Source organism: Fundulus heteroclitus, unplaced genomic scaffold, assembly GCF_011125445.2.
Source record: "Fundulus heteroclitus isolate FHET01 unplaced genomic scaffold, MU-UCD_Fhet_4.1 scaffold_45, whole genome shotgun sequence".
NCBI lineage: Eukaryota > Metazoa > Chordata > Actinopteri > Cyprinodontiformes > Fundulidae > Fundulus > Fundulus heteroclitus.
In genome coordinates, this window is record NW_023396868.1 from 919,461 (window position 1) to 939,063 (window position 19,603).

Consider the following 19,603-nt stretch of genomic DNA (forward strand, 5'->3'; position numbering starts at 1 on the left):
TGCAGTAAAGTGTCAGTCATAGTGCGTGTTGTTGTTAACAGTTAAAGTAAAACCACTTAACAGTTGTTGTTAGCAGTTTGCTGCTTAGCGCTGAGCTAAACTACAGTGTGTGTGGGTGTGTATGCGTTGTTGCTTAGTGCTAAGATAGAATACAGCGTTGTTATTTGTTGTCCATTGTTTAGCGCTGAGCTAAACTACAGTGTTGTTATTTGTTGTTGTTGTTGTGTAGTGCTGAGCTACAGTTGTTGTGTTGCTATCCATAGCTGACAAAGAATGGATAGTAAAGGTTCTTCAGTCAAAGGAGCTGAAGGTCCAGACCCTTCCATTGGAATGGAGGCTCGGGGTGTCATTAGCTCACTGCTCAAAATGACACCGGAGGACCAAGACCGCTTGAATCGGTTTGGTATAGAGGACTGTGAAAGGAAAATTCAGGAATTGGTGGAGGAGGTCCAAAGCAAGCCTAAACATAGATTGGTAGCAGATGTTTTGGGTGAATTATCTGCGTTATACCACTGAAGGTTAACGCTAGAAACTGATCTGCGTAACAGAGAGACCGAGAGGCGTGTTTTAGCTGAGGAAAGAATCAGAGAGCTAGAACAGAGAAGTGTTCAGGGCAGCTGTCATCTCAAGGAGGAGCGAGAGGAGGATCGCATTAGCTTGCAGACAGAAGGATCTGAGTGTGAGAACCCCAATAGAAAGCATGGGGATCACACCTGGAGGACATTGGATGAACTGGGCCCTCAGACATCTTCTGAACGAAGGGTAAGCGAAGGTCAGGACAGATATAGCAGTGTGATCCGGAAAAAGGTGCCTAAACAACTTAAGGCGGGAAACAGGACTGATTCACATGATGTAAATCATGGAACAACACCTGCTTCCCACCTGACCCCTGACACTGTCTGCTATGATCTTTTCCCCCCACCAGGGCGACGGAAGCACTGTTGCTGGGACACAGGTGAACCCCACTCCTCTGAACTGCGTCCACGGACAAGAGTTCATGACAGGGAGGGTCCCCCGGCGTCCCACGAACGGCCGCCGATGCCAGGTGGGTGGTCAGAACTGGAGCCTCCTTCCCATCGTGGTTACCACAGTCAGGAGTCGTCAGGAGAGGACTCAGATGGACCAGCCCCGATCCTTGCACAGGGACTGCGGATGCGTCAACTTTTGATCCTAGCAATACAGAATCCACCATTGATGACTATCTCAGAGAGGTAGAGCGCTGTCTGCTAGACTTATATAGCCCCTCTGCTCGAGAAAAGTTGAGGCTTATCTGGAAAACCACGTCCAGAAGTGTCCATGTTTTCATAGAAAGCCTCCCTCCAGCTACACGTGACCGTTATTCAGCTCTTTGTCAGGCTTTAAGAGGAGAATATACTGTGTTCACAGACCCAGCTTCTGCGACTCTTGGAGCTTTTGCAATTCAGCAAAAGAGAACTGAAGCACCCAAGGAATACTACCGCTGTTTGCGGGCTGCTTACTTTCAGGGATGAAATGCTCCCGGCTTGGAGGAAGACCACACTTTCAAATCCTTGTTCCTCCACAACCTTCATGAAAGCGTGCGTTATGAGGTTACCATGCATTGTAGAACCAAGAGACTTACCATGCAGGAAATCAGGAAATATGCGCAGGTTGCATGGGAAACGCGTGTCCGGCCCAACAAAGGAGCCGACAGTGATAAAAAGGTTCTACAGATTCAGACCGAACCAGAAAAGGGCTTAGGTCTGGAGGGACATGAGATGCCACCCTTCAAACCTAAAACTAAATTTGGGTCCAAGAAGCAACATGGTTTTGAGCCGCCGCAGAAGAAAGCTTCTCAGGATAGGAGAGGTCAGCATGACAGCATGGAAGGTGAGAGGTTTCAAAAATGGCACATGCCGGATCCAGCCCGATACGGTAAGCAAACTGACAGGTCGGAAAAGCCGAAAAGCACACATGACAACAAAGGCTGGAACCTGTGTATAGAGGAGTCAATGAGAAAGGAGATGGAGGAGACTTTTCACAGGTTGCTAGCCGAAACAGTGCGTCAGATCGCGCCGCAGCTGTCGTCGCCACCATCCAATACTGCTGACCCTCCTGGGAAACCAGGCCCAAAACCCCCGTCAGCATTACTAGGCATGGACCAGGCACCCCCTTCTAACAGAGTTTATCTGATTAAGTGGGGGAACCAACCGAAAAATCACCAACAACCTTCTAAAATCCCATCAGCAGGTGATCAGAAAACCCCTTTTCTAAGGTTTTTAGGTGAGCTAAACCATTGTGAAAATGCGCATCGATTATACTGCTCGACAGTTATCGGAGGATGTGTGGCTGCAAATGCTCTTTTAGACACAGGTTCCGAGATCAATCTGATGTGCTCGGATTTGTTTGATGAGGTGACCAGAGCTATGGTGTCTCTTGGGAAACCGTTCCAGGTGGAGACCTGTAACGTGGGCATCACCAGCTACACTCAGGATCAGTCATGCATCACCAAACGGGCGTGGTTAGACATCACTTTCCGTGACATGACCCTGGTGCACCCCATCTACATCTGTACTTTGGACACCGAACCTTTTCTTGTGGGTCAGGATCTGTTGAACAGGTTAGCTCCACTCATTGACTGCCATCATGGTCATCTTTGGGCCCAAGAGGGGACTCCCAAGCCTCTTACTTCTGGAGGTGGACCGTTCGCCCCTATCTACCAGGTGACCTGCTCAGAAGAGCCCAAAGAACTTTTAGCACCATTTCTGCCTTCAAAAGAGCCGATTTCCAAATCCCCTGACACACCACCGCTTCTCAGCGATCAGAGAACTTCTCTCTGCAGCCACACATCTTTCCTCTGCTCACTTAAACACTCTGGAGTTGAACCCTATAAGCCCAGGGGGCCGAAGGTGTGCACCTGGAAAGCACATTCATGCCAGACGTGCTGCTAGCTCTTTGGTCAGAGAAATCTGCGATCAGCAGAGATCTGTACAGCTCTCTGTGCCGTGAAAAGCCCCATCTGGCTGAAACAAAACACAGCCACTACTTGCTCTACGGCTTCTGAAAGCAACGGGGGTGTGCATACTTTATGCACAGATTGGCACAAGACAGCTCTCTCATCCTCCAGACACCGTGTTTACTTTTCCTTCCAACATGATCCAAATCAGGCGACATGAAGCTCTGCCTGCTGGATCCATTTGTGGTGCAACGCTTGAAGCTGAAGGAAACCTGTTGGTGTATGCGATAGCAACCAACCCAACAGAACCAGCACCAAATCAACCAGAGAATCGGGACTCACCCACTGAGCCCTGCCCTGGTTTCGAAACAGAAATTATGCAACAGCTGAAAAAAGCTGATGCACTGATCACTGAAACGGAGGAAACAGCACTTAAAGAGCTGCGCCATGAGTTTCAGCCCATTCAGCCCAAAGATTCAAACGAACTTGGGATCACATTGACACACGTCCAGGACTCACCAGTAGGAGGACACAGAAGCTGCAAAGCTAATCTGAAAACTCTCTAACAGGTGACGTCCCAGCCTTCAATGGCACAAGACACCCAGGAACATGTACAGGGCTGCTCAACCTGCAGCCAGTTACAACCCACACGACCACTAGACCGAGCCCTGCTTCAGCGAAGGGGGGTTATATTTCCGTGGTCACATTTGCAGACTGACTGGAATTGTTCCAGTCCCCAAATCATCAAGAGATAACAAATATCTTTTGACAATAACAGGCAGTTTCACAGAATGGGTCGAATGTTTGCCAGCACCGAATGACACCGCTGTTACCACAGCAGCCTTGCTGCTAAATCACGTTTTCAGCTGGTGGGGCCTTCCCCTGTCCATCGACTCGGACAGAGGAACGCATTACACATCAAACATTTTGACCGTGCTTTTTGACATGTTGGGCGTGGAAGTTAAATTCCACATCCCCTATTACCCACAGTCATCGGGACAGGTGGAGCAAATGAACTGCACCGTGGTCAGCATGTTAAAGGAACATGCCAGCAGCTATGGCAGGGACCGGGACATAAAGCTTCCCCTGATCCTAATGCTAATCCGCTCTACCTCACCATGCTCCACAGGGGTGACACTTTTTCAGATGATGACAGGGAGACAAATGACCCGTCCCCTGAATCTCATCTACCAGCCCGAAGACGTCAGTGTGACAACCGTCTACACGGCACACCAGTGCGCCACCGACTTAAAAGACCGTCTCAGAACGACTATCACGTGGGCTGAGAAGAACCTAGAAGCCAGCGTGCAATGTTCAGAGTACAAATGGGTTCAGGCGAACCAGATTAAACCGTCCACCAAACTCTAACAGGGAACGGAGCCTAACTCCGTCCCCGCCGAAGAGAACAATGCATAGCATTAAATTTGACAGGTGCATGTTCAATCAGGACATTTTAAACATGCACTAATAAAACAAATGTCCATACATAATTTCACTTCTATATTTTCACACTCGGCAATAACACCATGCATTGCTTTGGAAACGCTCACAGAAGTGGTAAAGAATAACATGATGTATACTCAGGTGGTTAGAAATGTAATGTAGGACCTCACTCTAGAGGTTAGTTCATCCGTAAATAGCCTTGCTGAAGGACGGATTCCTCCGTACCTGGTGCCAGTAGATTTGGTTGAAAAGGTTCTCAAATCTGCCTCTAGGTAAACACTGCAACCACCACAAACACACCTGGCTTACAGCCTAGGTAGTGCAATTCCAATATTTGTAAATCCTGACAACTTGGAGATAGGATTTATGCTAAACCTTCCCATCATTGAAAGAGCTAACATGTATAGGCTTAAATCAGTATTGAATGTCGGTTTTTGGCTAGGTGAGACCCATGTACACCTATAAACCCCCTCAATGTTGGCCTATCATGATGCTGACCCCAAACTTTATTTAGTCCCTAATTTGGATTTGTGTACCAAAACCAAAGACATCCACCGGGTATGTCCAAGCAATCCATTTATCAGAGACGTTACCAATTACCTGTGTGGTCTAAGGAATGAATCCCCTGAACAAAACTGTCAGGCTAGAATGACCCTTAAAGATCCAGGTGTGGCAACCAAAATTGAGCGGGCAGGTAACCGCTGGCTCGTTAGCACCCCAGAGGCAGAAGCCCTGTTATCTTACGAGCAGCATGACACAGTTACTAGACTAAAACTGCCCAACCAAACCATTTTCTGTTCCCCACCTCAAGGTGCTGTAGTCCACCTTGGAAACATGGTCCTGCATCACCTTGACGTGGACAAATATGACTCAGAGATTGAAATAATAGATGTCTTTAAGGGATACAATTTCAGCATTGATGTCGGCATTGAAAGACAGCTTTTACTTGCAGGCACCCAGCTGATTAAATTCAGTCTCACTCCATCAGAGTTGAGCTCGGTCCCTCTGCTTCACTTCCCCAGAGCTACAGAGTCGACCGACACTCACATTATGACCATTATTGTGGTTCTCCTTGTATTTGGATGGGCCATCAGTACCGCAATGGCGTATGCAGCATACAAGCAGATGAAACAGTTACAAACCAGGATTGACACCCTCACCTTCGTCGCCCCCAGGTTCGTAACATCAGCTCCTCAAAGGCCACAAGCTGATTAGACTACGAACCGCTGTCTCTTTCTTTTCCCTTTTCCCTCTCTTCTTTCTTTGGTTCAAAGTTCAAACCTGATGACCAATGAATGTATCGACAATGGGGATTGTGAAGTTTGCATTTCTTTTTTTTTATTACTTTATGGTTTGCCTTATTAGCCAATAGAAATTACTAGCTATAGCTTAGTCCTGCCCAGGCTAGGTTACTGACCCAGGCACAATGAATGCTTTGTTTGTTTTCCTCCTCTTGGATGATGAACGGAACTGCATGAATTCCAAAGGACTACTAGAAAGACTATTAGGTTGTTCCACTCATGCACAACGGATTTTCGTCACGCCAGAATGGACTTGGTTGTAGCCTTAAAGACTGTGACCAGCATCCCACCTATCAAAGCTAAAGAGGGGTATGTTATGCCATTACGGGTTGTGACAAATTTGCATTAATTCGGGACGTGACGGACCGCAATTCCCATGATACAATGTGGTCAAAATGGCCACCAACTCCCATCATGCAACACGGCCCAAAAATGGCCGCCGCCCTAACAACGGAGCGGAGAGATAACGTTACTAGGGAAAATTTATTTATTGCGGCTATGCACGACAATCTCCCTTCTTCCCTGGCACGCTGCCAACCTGAGAAGACACACAGCTGTTTCACTTCGTTGGGGCAATCCCACGCCACGTGCTCGAGTTTCTCGCTGGACCGAGACTTTTCGAAGCAAACTTTATCCATGCTGACGCAGGAGGTCGACTCTAAAGGTACTTTTAATTCCCTCTGATCAAATACTGGAAGCCGCCTTATCTCCCAGTGATCAATAAGGACCCCGCTTTGTCTGGCCAACAAAGCGACTGTAAGCCCGGAGGAAGAGACGCATTCAGGATGCCGCGTTAGTCGGAGCGCTCGCGGACCCCGAAGCCGGGATTCCACTCCTGGATCACCTCAAAGTAACGAGGTTCTCCCCTTTTATTTCTTTTTCACCCACAGGGTGTTTAGAAGTGCCTGGGCAGGCGTAGGAACTTTGTAGGTGTAGGTTAATGCGTTTTACCCCAAGACGGAGTTGGATTTATTTTGCTGAATATATTCTTTGTTTGGGCATGCATTTTACAATTGATTTTTGCTGTGTTGATTGTGGTTAATCAATAACCCCGCCGTGGGTCACTGCTTCAGTTCTTTTCCATCTTCTTCCATGCTTTTCCCCCCCTCTCTTTTCGCTTCTCTTTATCAGTGAATTTGATCACTTTGTTGAATCTTAGTTTGCGGTTTTTCTTTAAACTCACCCGTGAACCACTCCCTCTCGGAGGTGGTGACATCATTAGGACCTCCCCTCACGCATCATGCAAGGTTGTAGAGCCTACGTCATCATAGTCGCCATCTTGCAAGTGTCTCAGAGCGGGTGTCTGCTCCTCACTGCTGCGACGTCAAATGCCGACGTCTCTGAGTGTGGTTATAGCGGAATTTTGAGTTGAATGATTTATTACTTAAATTATAATACCAAATAATAATAATAATAATAATAATAATAAGCATATTCAAACAGCTTCTGGCATAACATAAACATCCCTTAGCTTACCTGTGTCTGCTCTCCTCTTGACGTCTCCTTGAAGATTTTATTGGAACTTCGTAGTCCAGCCATTTTTCTGGCATCGTGTGGTCTTCTGTCAGTTTTTTGTCCACGAAATTAAAAGAACAAACATACCATTGTTTCGGTGGTTTCTTCAAATTTAGAGCTTTTAACCACAGGCGGAAGGATTTCTCATTCTTCGTCAGTGAAGGAAGTAGGGTGCCTCGCATCCGCAGCTCTTATTCACGGTCGATGATTAAAATACTCCTGCTCCACGTAAATCTTTCTTTTTCATCCATTATTAAGACAGCCTCTAACTTGACAAACGATCCCGGTCCTCCTTGAAGTCATAACGATGAGTAATTTGAGATGAAGTTGCTGCATGAGTCGCTTTTCAGCTAACTCGCCATTGACAGGAAGTGACCGACAAAGTGTAAATGCAAGCATTTGGTATCTGTGTGAAGGTAAGGCATGTCAGTGCAGTGAAGTATTTTTCGGGCAAACTGGCTAGGCTGCTAGAGCTAGTCTAGTCAGCTGAGGGTAGCAAAAAAAGTAAAAGTTAAGGAGACACTGAAAATTCCCTGTTTCATTAACACATTAACTAATAAGGCCCTAAATATTTTCAACATAAATGCAGAGCGGATGCCAGCTTAAATTAATTTCAAACAAATTTGTCTGGCAAACAGCAGAGCGGAGGAGGAGGAGCACTGTGAGGTTACATTCTTAAATGACACGTTTTCTCTTTAAGAAAAAAATTCTGAGATCCTGGCCCAACCAAAGTTGCTTTGTCCATGAGCCCTTAAATACCTAACATTTATGAATTATTTATTGGTGTGAAAACTAACGACAAGATAGAAAACAAGCCCAGCTTCTGAGTATGTGGCAATGGCAGGTCATGTAAAGCCTTTATCATGTCAGCTATCATGCTCATATGATCAACTCCATGGACCCTAGAGATTTTTTTAGATATGAAACCTTCAGAACAGGGTCTAGCTTGTCTCAGTTCAGTCCATCGCTTATCTCTTTAGTAAGATCCATTTTCACCTCCTTTTACAACCACCCCATGTACCCAGCCATTCAGCAGGAGTGAATGCAGTTGTCAACACTCGATGCAGTCTGCTGGGTTTCCTTAGACAGAAAACTTTTTGACCAATATGTCAGGATTATATGACTAAATTAGACTTTTTAAAGTACCTTGAGATGACGTGTTGTGAATATTTATACACTCACTGGCCACTTTAATAGGTACACCTTGCTAGTACCGGGTTGGACCTCCTTTTGCATTCAGAACTGCCTTAATCCTTTGTGGCATACATTCAACAATGTACTGGAAACATCCATCAGAGAATTTGGTCCATATTCACATTCATAGAATCATTCAGATGCTGCAGATTTGTCGGCTGCACATCCATGATGCAAATCTGCTGTTCCACCACATTCCAAAGGTGCACTATTGGAATGAGATCTGGTGACTGTTGAGGCCATTTGAGTACAGTGAACTCGTCATTTTCAAGAAACCAGTCTTAGATGATTTGTGCTTTATAACATGGCGTGTTATTCTGCAGGAAGTAGCCATCAGAATATGGGTACACTGGTCATAAAGGGATGGACATGGTCAGCAACAGTTCTCAGGTAGGCTGTGGTTTTGACAAGATGCTCAATTGATGCTAAGGGGCCCAAACTGTGCCAAGCAAATATCTCCCACACCATTACACCACCAGCCTGAACCGTTGATACAAGGCAGGATGGATCATTTAATATTCTTTCTTTTTTCACCATTCTCTGTAGACCCTAAAGATGGTTGTGTGTGAAAGTCCCAGTAGATCAGCAGCTTCTGAAATACTCAGACCAGCCTGTATGGCACCAACAACCACGCCACGTTCACAGTCACTTAATTCGCCAATCATCCTGATTCTGATGATTGGTGTGAACTGCAGTATATCGTCTTGACTATGTCTACATGCCTAAATGCATTCAGTCGCTGCCATATAATCGGCTGATTAGAAATTTCTGTTAACGAGCAGTTGGACAGGTGTACCTAATCCAGTACCCGAAATGTTTTTGATGCTTCAGCTTCTGACCTAAACCGGCGACTGGGGGTTAGAGATGGCAGAGCAGAGACACAAATAAAGCACCGAAGCACACATTGATCCAGGAATCCTTTCTGGTAATGGTAATGGCACCATCTGCCATGGTGTCGCCACCAAGTGTACCTACTATCAAGGGAAAAAAGACAGAGAGAACCTAAAGTTAAAAGTTGAAATAACAACAAACCATGCCAAATTGGAGAACAGTAAGAGAAATCAGCAAAGTGAGACTAGAGATAGCTCAAGATAACCTAAGATACCCTAACTATATGCTTTGTCAAAAAGGAAGCTTTTGACCCTAGTCTTAAAAGTAGACAGGGTGGTTTCCTCACAGACCAAAACTGGGAGTTGGTTCCACAGGACAGCAGCCTGATAACTAAAGAATCTGCCTACTATTCTTCTTTTAGAGGCTCTAGAAACCACCAGTAGACCTGCAATCTGAGAGAAGTGCTCTGTTAGGAACATATGGGGTAATTACATCTCTGATATATGATGGAGCTTGATTTTTAAGGGCTTTATTCATGAGAAGGAGAATTTTAAATGATATTATAATATATCATCAGAACTCTTGCAGCATGTTGGATCAGCGGAAGGCTTTGAAATGCATTTTGTGGATAATCCTCACATATTGACTCTATCCGAAAGAAGGCCTAAAAGATACTGTACTTCTTGTGACAACTAAAGACGTAAAACTTCCGCAGGAGCTACTGATCACCATCTACACTGCCATCATTCAGTCTGTTTTGTGCTCATACATCTTTGTGTGGTTCAGAATATGTACAAAACTAGACAGGTACAATCGTCTGATCATTAGTAATGACCTTCCACCTATTGATAAACTATTTTTTTTTTTTACCTTCAAGCCAGCGTTACAGAGCACTTATAGCTAAAGCAAGCCAGTTTCTATCCCTAGGCTGGATCTCTGAACACCTTATAGCCAGGGTAGCCAGCTACGCTGAAGGAAACTAAGCATATTTGCCCTAACTGGGCAGGTGTTTTACACCAGGTATATATATATATATACATATATATATATATATATATATATATATATATATATATATATATATATATATATATATGTATATATATATATATATATATATATGTATATATATATATATATATATATATATATATATATATATATATATATATATATACAAGGTGTGAAATGCTATTATTGTTCTGCTTGCCTATAAATTTTTTTTACAATGTGAGCATTGTTATCCAAAGTCAAATTCTTTGTTTGTATCGACAAACTTGGTGAATGAAGTTCATTCCGATTCTTATTATGACTGTTTTAAATCTGGACTAGACAATTCAATTTGAGAGGTGCTTCTTTGATATTGGGAGACGACACAAATTCTGATCAGTTCCGTTAATTAACCATTTTCTTGAGTGTTTTAGTACATTTCCAACAGAAAGAAGCAAGACATCTAATACATTTTTTTGTTTGTTTACAAATAGTAATGCAAAAGAAAAAACAATTCAAAACCCTCACTAAAAGTACTAGAAGCTCACAGTGGTAGATTTTTCATGACATTATATTCCATAAATATGGAGGACCAATCCTGCCATAATTAAAAATACATACAGAAATAAATAAAGGACTTAATAACATAAAATTGCTTGAAAAAGTAGCTAATAATATGGATTTGTGTGCCATTAAATGTGACAACATAATAAAAAGAAGATATTTCTTCAACAATTGAATTATTCATCAAAAAATCTATAATTTAACTTACACTTTTATTTATACTTTTCTTCTTACTTTTATGTTGACTTATTTTTAACCCACTTGTTTTCTGTTATACATTTTATTTTATTTTAACAACCTTCTATTTCTGAAACAATGATTAATTTCTGCCTCTAACATTTATAACTGTTTTTTTACCCCAAAATTTTCGCCTGCCCTTTTTATTTCCTTCTCCCCTTTTTCCACTTCGTATATTTCTACTTCATATTTTTAAAGCATGTTTTTACTCCACCATAAATATTTATTTTATTGTATTTAACATCCCTCTATCTCTGAAACATAGATTTATTTCTGCCTCTAACTTTTCTAACTGTTTTTTACCCCACAGAATTTTCTCCTGCCCTTTTTATTTCCTTCTCCCCTTTTTCCACTTCATGTATTTCTACTTCATATTTTTTTACTCCTCTTTTTCCACTTGGTGTATTTCTTGTTGATGTTTTTTTTACTTCCTCTTTTTCCACTTTGTGTATTTCTACTGGTGTTTTTTAACTTCCTCTTTTTCAACTTTGTGTATTCCCACTTCGTGTTTTATTACTGCCTCTTTTTCCACTTGGTCCATCTGACTGCAGCTGTTAATGTTAAAACGATGCCAGGGGGGGGGGTGAGAGGGGGCAGCGTCACCAGCAAGGCTTCACAACTATTGGCCAAGGCCTTACTCCCCGGAAACGAGCCTGCATCAGAGCAGACGACTGGCCGCTTTCCCAGAATGCTCCGCGGCCACAGCTTGATTCTGGACAGCGCAAACAGAGCTCACAGTGGTAAGTTAAAAATTACCTTTTCTCTGCTGCTGTTCTTTAAAAGTACGTTTTCAGATCGTTTGAGGCGACAACATTATACTTTTAAGCTTCCCCATATGGGCCGTTTAGAGAGTTGGTAGGTAATTAAAAAGAAAAAGTCCGCTGTTGAGCGGACCAGAGTGACCCGCAGACCTCCGAGCCTAATTGCAGCCAGGGCTAATGTTAGATGGTCTGTAGTACCCTTCCTTTGGCCTAGTCGTGTGTGAACTACCGCTGGTTCTGATGGCGTTTTTTGTTGTTGTTTTAATTCGACAAAATGTTACTTTGTTTTGTGTTTATCTGACTGTTTTGTGTTGCTTTATTAACTCAATACTTGCTGGAATAAATTATAAATGTCTCCCAGGGACGACAGCAGCATCCAGACCATCATGCTTAAGGACAGAAAGCATAACTAAGCAGAAGCAGCTATCAGCAATCAATAGTTATCATCTATGTTGGGATTAATGTTTATACTTTATTAACCGATTTATCTTGTTATGATGTAGTAATGTAAGCTTCTGATATAATCATAATACTCAGATGATAGCTTAATCATGTCTGTGCAAAGAAACAGAAGACACTGTTTCTTCGCTTCCTGAAACAAGAAGACTCAGCAACAAGATTATGTGCTGGCTGAACGTGATTGCTCAGCTGTGTATCTTTGTTGACAACTGAGGCTGTAACTATCTGTTTCCCCACCCCCCAGTACAGCCTCAGTCATGTAACTAGGGAAACGCCCCAAGCTTAATAAAATCGAGTAGAACGCTGAGACCAGCAGAGTAGGTTGGACATTGTAACTGCACGGTCTCTTCCTACTTTCCTCGAGAGTAAAACCAAACTAATTGTCTTTGTGCCTTTCTTTCCCTGTTTGTATGATGTTTTAGGTGCTTAGACCTGACAATCTATTATATAAGTTACAAAATATGTTCGTTCTGCGAGTGTCATGTTAATTAAACATAGCAGAAGCAGTCGTAAAATGGTCTTGGTTTTAGGTTTAACGTGTATTCTATTATCTGTTTGTCTTTTATTATAAAGTAATACATAATTGACATATGTTTATATTTTAAACAGGGCCCACAGAAGGAACCTAGGCCCTCATCAACTGGCATATTCCCAATTAGGGCCTATTTACTGGCAGGAGGAACTCCTCCAAAACCGAGTGGTAGTAAGTAATTTTTTATTTATGTCTGCCTAAATCTTTATGTTCAGCTCTTGTGACAGCTCTTGTTTTCTATTCAACTAGTGATTTTGTGAGAACCTCTGGCCTGCAGGTCACACCAAAGCAGGCCAAAAAGAAGTGACGCAATTTGGTGCAAAAAAGGTAAAATAACAGAACTCCCTGCATAATATAAGCTCACATTATGTATTATTCACACCAAATTTCTGGTATTATCAAAGAAAACGCAGGGTTCAATTTCAATTCAATTTTATTTTATTTATATAGCGCCAAATCATGAAACATGTCATCTCAAGGCACTTTACAAAATCAAGTTCAATCATATTATACAGATTGGGTCAGATTATACAGATTGGTCAAAAAATGTCCTATATAAGGAAACCAGTTGATTGCATCAAAGTCCCGACAAGCAGCATTCACTCCTGGGGAACCGTAGAGCCACAGGGAGAGTCGTCTGCATTGTACATGGCTTTGCTGCAATCCCTCATACTGAGCAAGCATGAAGCGACAGTGGGAAGAAAAACTCCCCATTAACGGGAAGGAAAACCTCCGGCAGAACCGGGCTCAGTATGAACGGTCATCTGCCTCGACCGACTGGGGTTACGGAAGACAGAGCAGAGACACAACAAGAGAGACAAAAAAGCACAGAAGCACACATTGATCTAGTAATCTGTTCTACATTAGATGGTAGTAGCGGGTGAGCCGTCTTCTCTGGATGATGTCACAGTTAACAGAACGCCAGACCAGGTGTACCCACTATGAAGAAAAAGAGAGAGAACAAAAAGTTAAAAGCTGAAATGACGACAGTCATTTCAATGTAATACAATGCAAAACTGGAGAACAGTAGACTGAAGAACAGTAGAAATCAGTAGAGTGAGAAAATTAGACCCTGATGTCCTCCAGCAGCCTAGGCCTATCACAGCACAACTATAGAGATAGCTCAGGGTATGAGCCACTCTAACTATAAGCTTTGTCAAAAAGTAAAGTTTTAAGATTAGTCTTAAAAATAGATAGGGTGTCTGCCTCACGGACCAAAACTGGGAGTTGGTTCCACAGGAGAGGAGCCTGATAGCTAAAGGATCTGCCTCCCATTCTACTTTTAGAGACTCTAGGAACCACCAGCAGACCTGCAGTCTGAGGGCGAAGTGCTCTGTTAGGAACATACGGGGTAATCAGAGCTCTGATATATGATGGAGCTTGATTATTAAGGGCTTTATACGTTAGAAGGAGAATTTTAAATTCTATTCTTGATTTAACAGGAAGCCAATGAAGGGAAGCTAAAATTGGAGAAATATGATCCCTCTTGTTGATTTTCATCAGAACTCTTGCCGCAGCATTTTGAATCAGCTGAAGACTTCGAACTGCATTTTGTGGACTTCCTGATAGTAAAGAATTACAATAGTCCAGCCTTGAAGTAACAAATGCATGGACTAGTTTTTCAGCATCACTCCTGGACAGAATGTTTCTAATTTTGGCGATATTCCGGAGGTGAAAAAAGGAAACTCTGGAAATCTGTTTAATATGGGATTTAAATTACATGTCTTGGTCGAAAACAACACCAAGATTTTTAACTTTATTACCAGAGGCCAAGTTAATGCCATTCAGATTAAGTGATTGATTAAGAACTTTATTTTTTGAAGACTCTGGCCCAAAGATTACACCTTCTGTCTTGTCAGAATTTAAATGCAGGAAATTTAAAGTCATCCAGCTTTTGATGTCATCAAGACATGACTGCAGTCGAAGTAACTGATTGGATTCATCAGGATTTATGGATAAATATAGCTGAGTGTCATCAGCATAACAGTGGAAATTAATCCCATGCTGTCTGATAATTTTGCCGATCGGAAGCATATATATAGTAAATAGAATTGGTCCAAGGACTGAACCCTGTGGTACTCCACAAGTGACCCTAGAGTTTGAGGAAGATTTATTATTAACATGAACAAACTGGAATTTGTCCGACAGATAAGATTTAAACCAGCCTAATGCTTTTCCCTTAATCCCTACAGTATGCTCAAGTCTTTGTAGGAGAATATTGTGATCAACTGTATCAAATGCAGCACTGAGATCTAACAGGACAAGTATAGACACAAGTCCATTATCTGAGGCCATGAGAATATCATTGGTGACCTTCACCAGAGCTGTTTCAGTGCTATGATGAGCTCTGAAGCCTGACTGAAACTCCTCAAGTAGGTCATTACTTTGTAAATGTTCACATAGTTGATTAGCAACTACTTTCTCAAGAATTTTAGATAAGAAAAGAAGATTAGATATAGGTCTGTAATTTACTAACTCATCCTGATCAAGAGATGGTTTCTTAAGTAAAGGTTTAATAACAGCTACTTTAAAAGCCTGTGGTACATACCCATTTACCAAGGATAGATTAATCATGTCTAAAATAGGACCACTGATCAGAGGGAATACCTCCTTAAACAACTTGGTTGGGATTGGGTCTAACATACAGGTTGAAGGTTTAGATGAAGCTAAAATTTTAGATAGCTCAGAAAGCTCTACTGCTTTTAAACAGTTCAGACACTGCGCAGGTTCTAAGGATTCCTCCAATGCTGCCTCACTTACTGAGGACGAGGTAATCATGTTTGGGAGGATGCCAATTATTTTTAATGGAATCAATTTTATTTATGAAGAATCCCATAAAATCATTACTGCTAAGAGCTAAGGGAATGGATGGATCAACAGAGCTGTGGCTCTGGGTAAGTTTGGCAACTGTACTGAAGAGAAATCTAGGATTATTCTTATTCTCCTTAATTAATGATGAAAAATATGCTGCTCTAACTCTGCGAAGGGTCTTGTTATACAACAATAGACTGTACTTCCAGATTAGGTAGGAGTCCTCTTGGTGTGTAGAGCGCCATTTTCTCTCAAATTTCCTAACATTGTGCTTCAAGGAACGCAGCTCTGAATTAAACCAAGGAGCCAGCTTCCTGTGAATAATCACCTTCTTTTTCAAGGGAGCTACATTGTCTAATGCAGAACGCAATGACGAAGTCATACCGTTAACAAAGACATCTATTTGTTGAAGGATATTGTACAGATTAACTAAAATGGAAAACCATTTGACTTGATGGTCTCAGCTTGACTTCCTGAAGGAGCAAACTAAGAGCGATGAGGAAAGAGTGGCATCCTTGGCTAGGGAGGAAGCAAGGGAGAGGGAGGCTACCGAAAGGGTCAATAAATATGTGTCCCCATTTAAAAAAACTTGTTGACAAGTTATAAATAAAATCTATAAATGTTTTACCTATCTAAGTGAGTTTCTTCTGAGTGAGGATACAAAGAACTGAGAGGAGAAAGAGAGCGAAAGAAAACAATAGTAGCAGTATATAAAAAGACATTTCTTTTATGCAAATGATTTAACTTTGAAACAAAGTCAAGATGTAACATGTTCAAACCAATTATTAACATATGATTTAAAACAGAGAATTAACTTTTATAAACACCTTGGACAAATAGACAACACCCACAAACATACAATTGATAAAATATAGGAATGGAAATTAATTTACTGATTATTTAATATTTACAGGTAGTGAACAAAAATGAAACGAAGCAGCATGTGTACATGACTACAACTGATCTAGGTTAGGTTAAATATAGTCATGTTCACTTAAACATGCACTTGGGCTGCCAGTCTGGCTCGGAGGCATCTTTCAGACAGCTTCCTGTCTTCAGCCGCCGGATAGCCATCCTCTTCTGGGTCGACCTCCTTCTCCTCCATGCCAAGCTGGTCACCTGCTTCTATACTAACATTGTGGAGGATGCAGCAGGCCACAATAACTTTGGGGGCACATTTTGGGCGGACCTCCAGCGCCCCTAAAGAAAATTGAATGCCACTGCGTCTTTAGACACCAAAGGCACGCCCCATGATGTTTCTCACCTTGGCGTGGTTCCTGTTGTAGCATGCCTCCACTTGGACTGTACCAAATATAAAATAACTTAGGTAATTTAGGTAATTTAGGTAATATGCTGATATGTCTTAATCTTCTATCCAATTAATATAATTTGTGTATCAATTGTGTGTCATTGTTGGCTCTATTTAAGGACAGGAAGGTAAGAGATCTTACTGGCAACTGGCTGGCGATAGGGCGTCAGGAGGGTGATCGGGTACCGGAGCCATGGGAACCCACCATCGCCGAGTAGAAAAAAGCCCTCAGGTGGGTATAAAGCATTTTTATACAACGGAGAGCACCACAGTACCAGTGAGTCATGGACAGAGCCGACATTGTCGACATGAACATTCAAAATCTTTCCCCGTGCGTTACACACACCCTGCAGGATGATTGAGGGGAAGAGTTTTTTGTTTAAATAACATTTCTTTTGTGGCTCTGCAGGTGGAACAATTCACACATGACACCCATCAATGGCACCGACTGCTCCTTTGAAGGCCTTGTTCCTGGCAAGGCGGGCAAAACCAACACCAACTCCCTCCAAATCATGTCTTTTTGGGAAGAAAATTATTCTTTTGAATGATCCCCAGGTGCCCGGTGGTGCAATGATGTGCACCACCTGGCACACAAGGGCATCCCAAAGATGTCGGCTGTTGCCCTATAGGATGCACCGCAGGCCAGCCAGTAGAGGGTCACCAGCACCTCTATCTCCCGCGGCCATCCATGGGCCTTCTGGATGGGTAGCAGCTGAAGGAGGAGGACGATGGTGGCCCTGTTTAGCCTAAAGGCCGGTTTCAGGTCCCCTTAATTGAAAAACGGTTTGGAGGATTAACACAGAGGTGTTTATCCTCACATATTTTGTTTGGTGTTTCTTCCTGTAAATAAAAAATGCCAAATGTTACAATAATTGGTTTTTCAGTTCTCACCTTTTCACGTCATACCTTGTTAACATGCAGATTAATATAGTTCTCAAGAAAGAAAGAGTAAAATGTATAGTCCTGTAAAACTAGTCAAGTATAGTAAATGTAACAAATGGCTTCTCATCTCTGGTATTACCTATAGTGTTTTTATAATCATTGTAATATATATTGATTATTTTTGCTATTTCACTGAAAGAATGAAATGAACTAACTGCACATTATTTATAGATTAATCACTGTAAAGGTGGGCAGACATAGAAATGACTTTTGCTATCTTAATGATCAATGCTGTGGTCAGTAGGTACAACAAAGTACCTTAACCGTGCTGCGATACTGTTACTAATCTGTTAAAATTGTGTTTTCATTTTAATGATTCATAGAAAAATAGTCACAATTTCAACCTTATCATTTGTTTAATACCATCCTCAATGTTTTTTTAAACATAAAAGTAGGAAATAGGCTGTTAATCTTAAAATGCCTACTAGTTGGGCTAACAAAGCAACACAAGTCAGTCAGATAAACACAAAACAAATGAATGTTTTGCCTAATTAAAACAACAACGAAAAAACGCCATCAGAACCAGAGGTACTTCACACATGACTAGGCCGAGGGAAGGGTACTACAGACCATTTAACATTAGCCCTGGCTGCAGTAGAGGGTCTGCGGGTCACTCTGGTCCGTTCAACAGCAGTCTTTTTCTTTTTAATTACACACCAACTCTCTAAACGGGCCTTATAGGAAAGCTAAAAAGTATAATGTTGTCGCTTCAAACGATCTGAAAACGTACTTTTAAAGAACAGCATCTGCAGAACAGGTAATTTTTAACTTACCACTGTGAGCTCTGTTTGCACTGTCCAGAATCAAGCTGCGGCCCCGGTGCATTCTGGGAAAGCGGCCAGTCGTCTGCTCTGGTGCAGGCTCGTTTCCGGGGAGCCAGGCCTTGGCCAATAGTTGTGAAGCTTTGCCGGTGACGCCGCCCCCTCTCCCCCCCTCCCTCCCCGGCATCGTTTTAACATTAACGGCTGCAGTCAGACGGACCAAGTGGAAAAAGAGGAAGTAATAAAACACCAAGTAGAAATACACCAAGTGGAAAAAGAGGAAGTAAAAAAAATATGAAGTAGAAATACATGAAGTAGAAAAAGGGGAGAAGGAAATAAAAAGGGCAGGCGAAAATTCTGTGGGTAAAAAACAATTAGAAAAGTTAGAGGCAGAATAAACCTATGTTTCAGAAATAGAAGGATGTTAAAAATATAATAAAAATAAATATTTATGGTGGACTAAAAACATGCTTTAGAAATATGAAGTAGAAATACACAAAGTGGAAAAAGGGGAGAAGGAAATAAAAAGGTCACGTCAAAATTCTTTGGGTAAAAAAACTGTTAGAAATGTTAGAGCCAGAAATAAATCATTGTTTCAGAAATTGAAGGATGTTAAAATACAATAAAAAGAAATATTTATGATGGAGTAAAAAAATGCTTTAAAAATGTTGTGATATAAATCAGTATGAAACAAAAATAAAAACATCTTTCAAAAATGTTGGTGTGAATAAATATGAAACAATAAAAAATGTTGCAGTGGAAATACGGAACAAAAAAACCTCACTTGCAATAAATATACAAAGACAAAATAAAGACTTCAATAAAAATGTATAACAGAAAACAAGTGGGTTAAAAATAAGTCAACATAAAAGTAAGAAGAAAAGTAAAAATAAAAGTGTAAGTTACAATATATATTTTTTGATGAATAATTCAATTGTTGAAGAAATATCTTCTTTTTATTATTTTGTCACATTTAATGGCACACAAATTCATATTATTAGCTACTTTTTCTTGCAATTTTATATTATGAAGTCCTTCG

At 41.7% G+C, this 19,603-nt stretch overlaps 1 protein-coding gene across 7 annotated transcripts in view; it reads right to left on the minus strand.

Annotated features, from left to right (window-relative positions):
* The window catches only part of arhgap39 (Rho GTPase activating protein 39), a 283,987-nt gene that overhangs the window by 9,221 nt on the left and 255,163 nt on the right, over positions 1-19,603 (minus strand). Inside the window, exons 11-12 of one of the 7 annotated variants that reach the window (XR_004929431.1) lie at positions 7,135-7,579; positions 6,721-6,998 (exon numbers count right to left, since the gene is read on the minus strand). The exons of 5 other annotated variants lie outside the window; for them this stretch is intronic. Coding sequence is in view for 1 of the 2 variants with exons in the window: in XM_036131646.1 (XP_035987539.1) it covers positions 7,520-7,579 (60 nt within the window). In the remaining variant the exon portion in view is untranslated. Of the gene's footprint in view, positions 1-6,719; positions 7,580-19,603 lie in introns of those variants that run through there. One more of the 7 variants, XM_036131646.1, reaches the window with a different exon arrangement.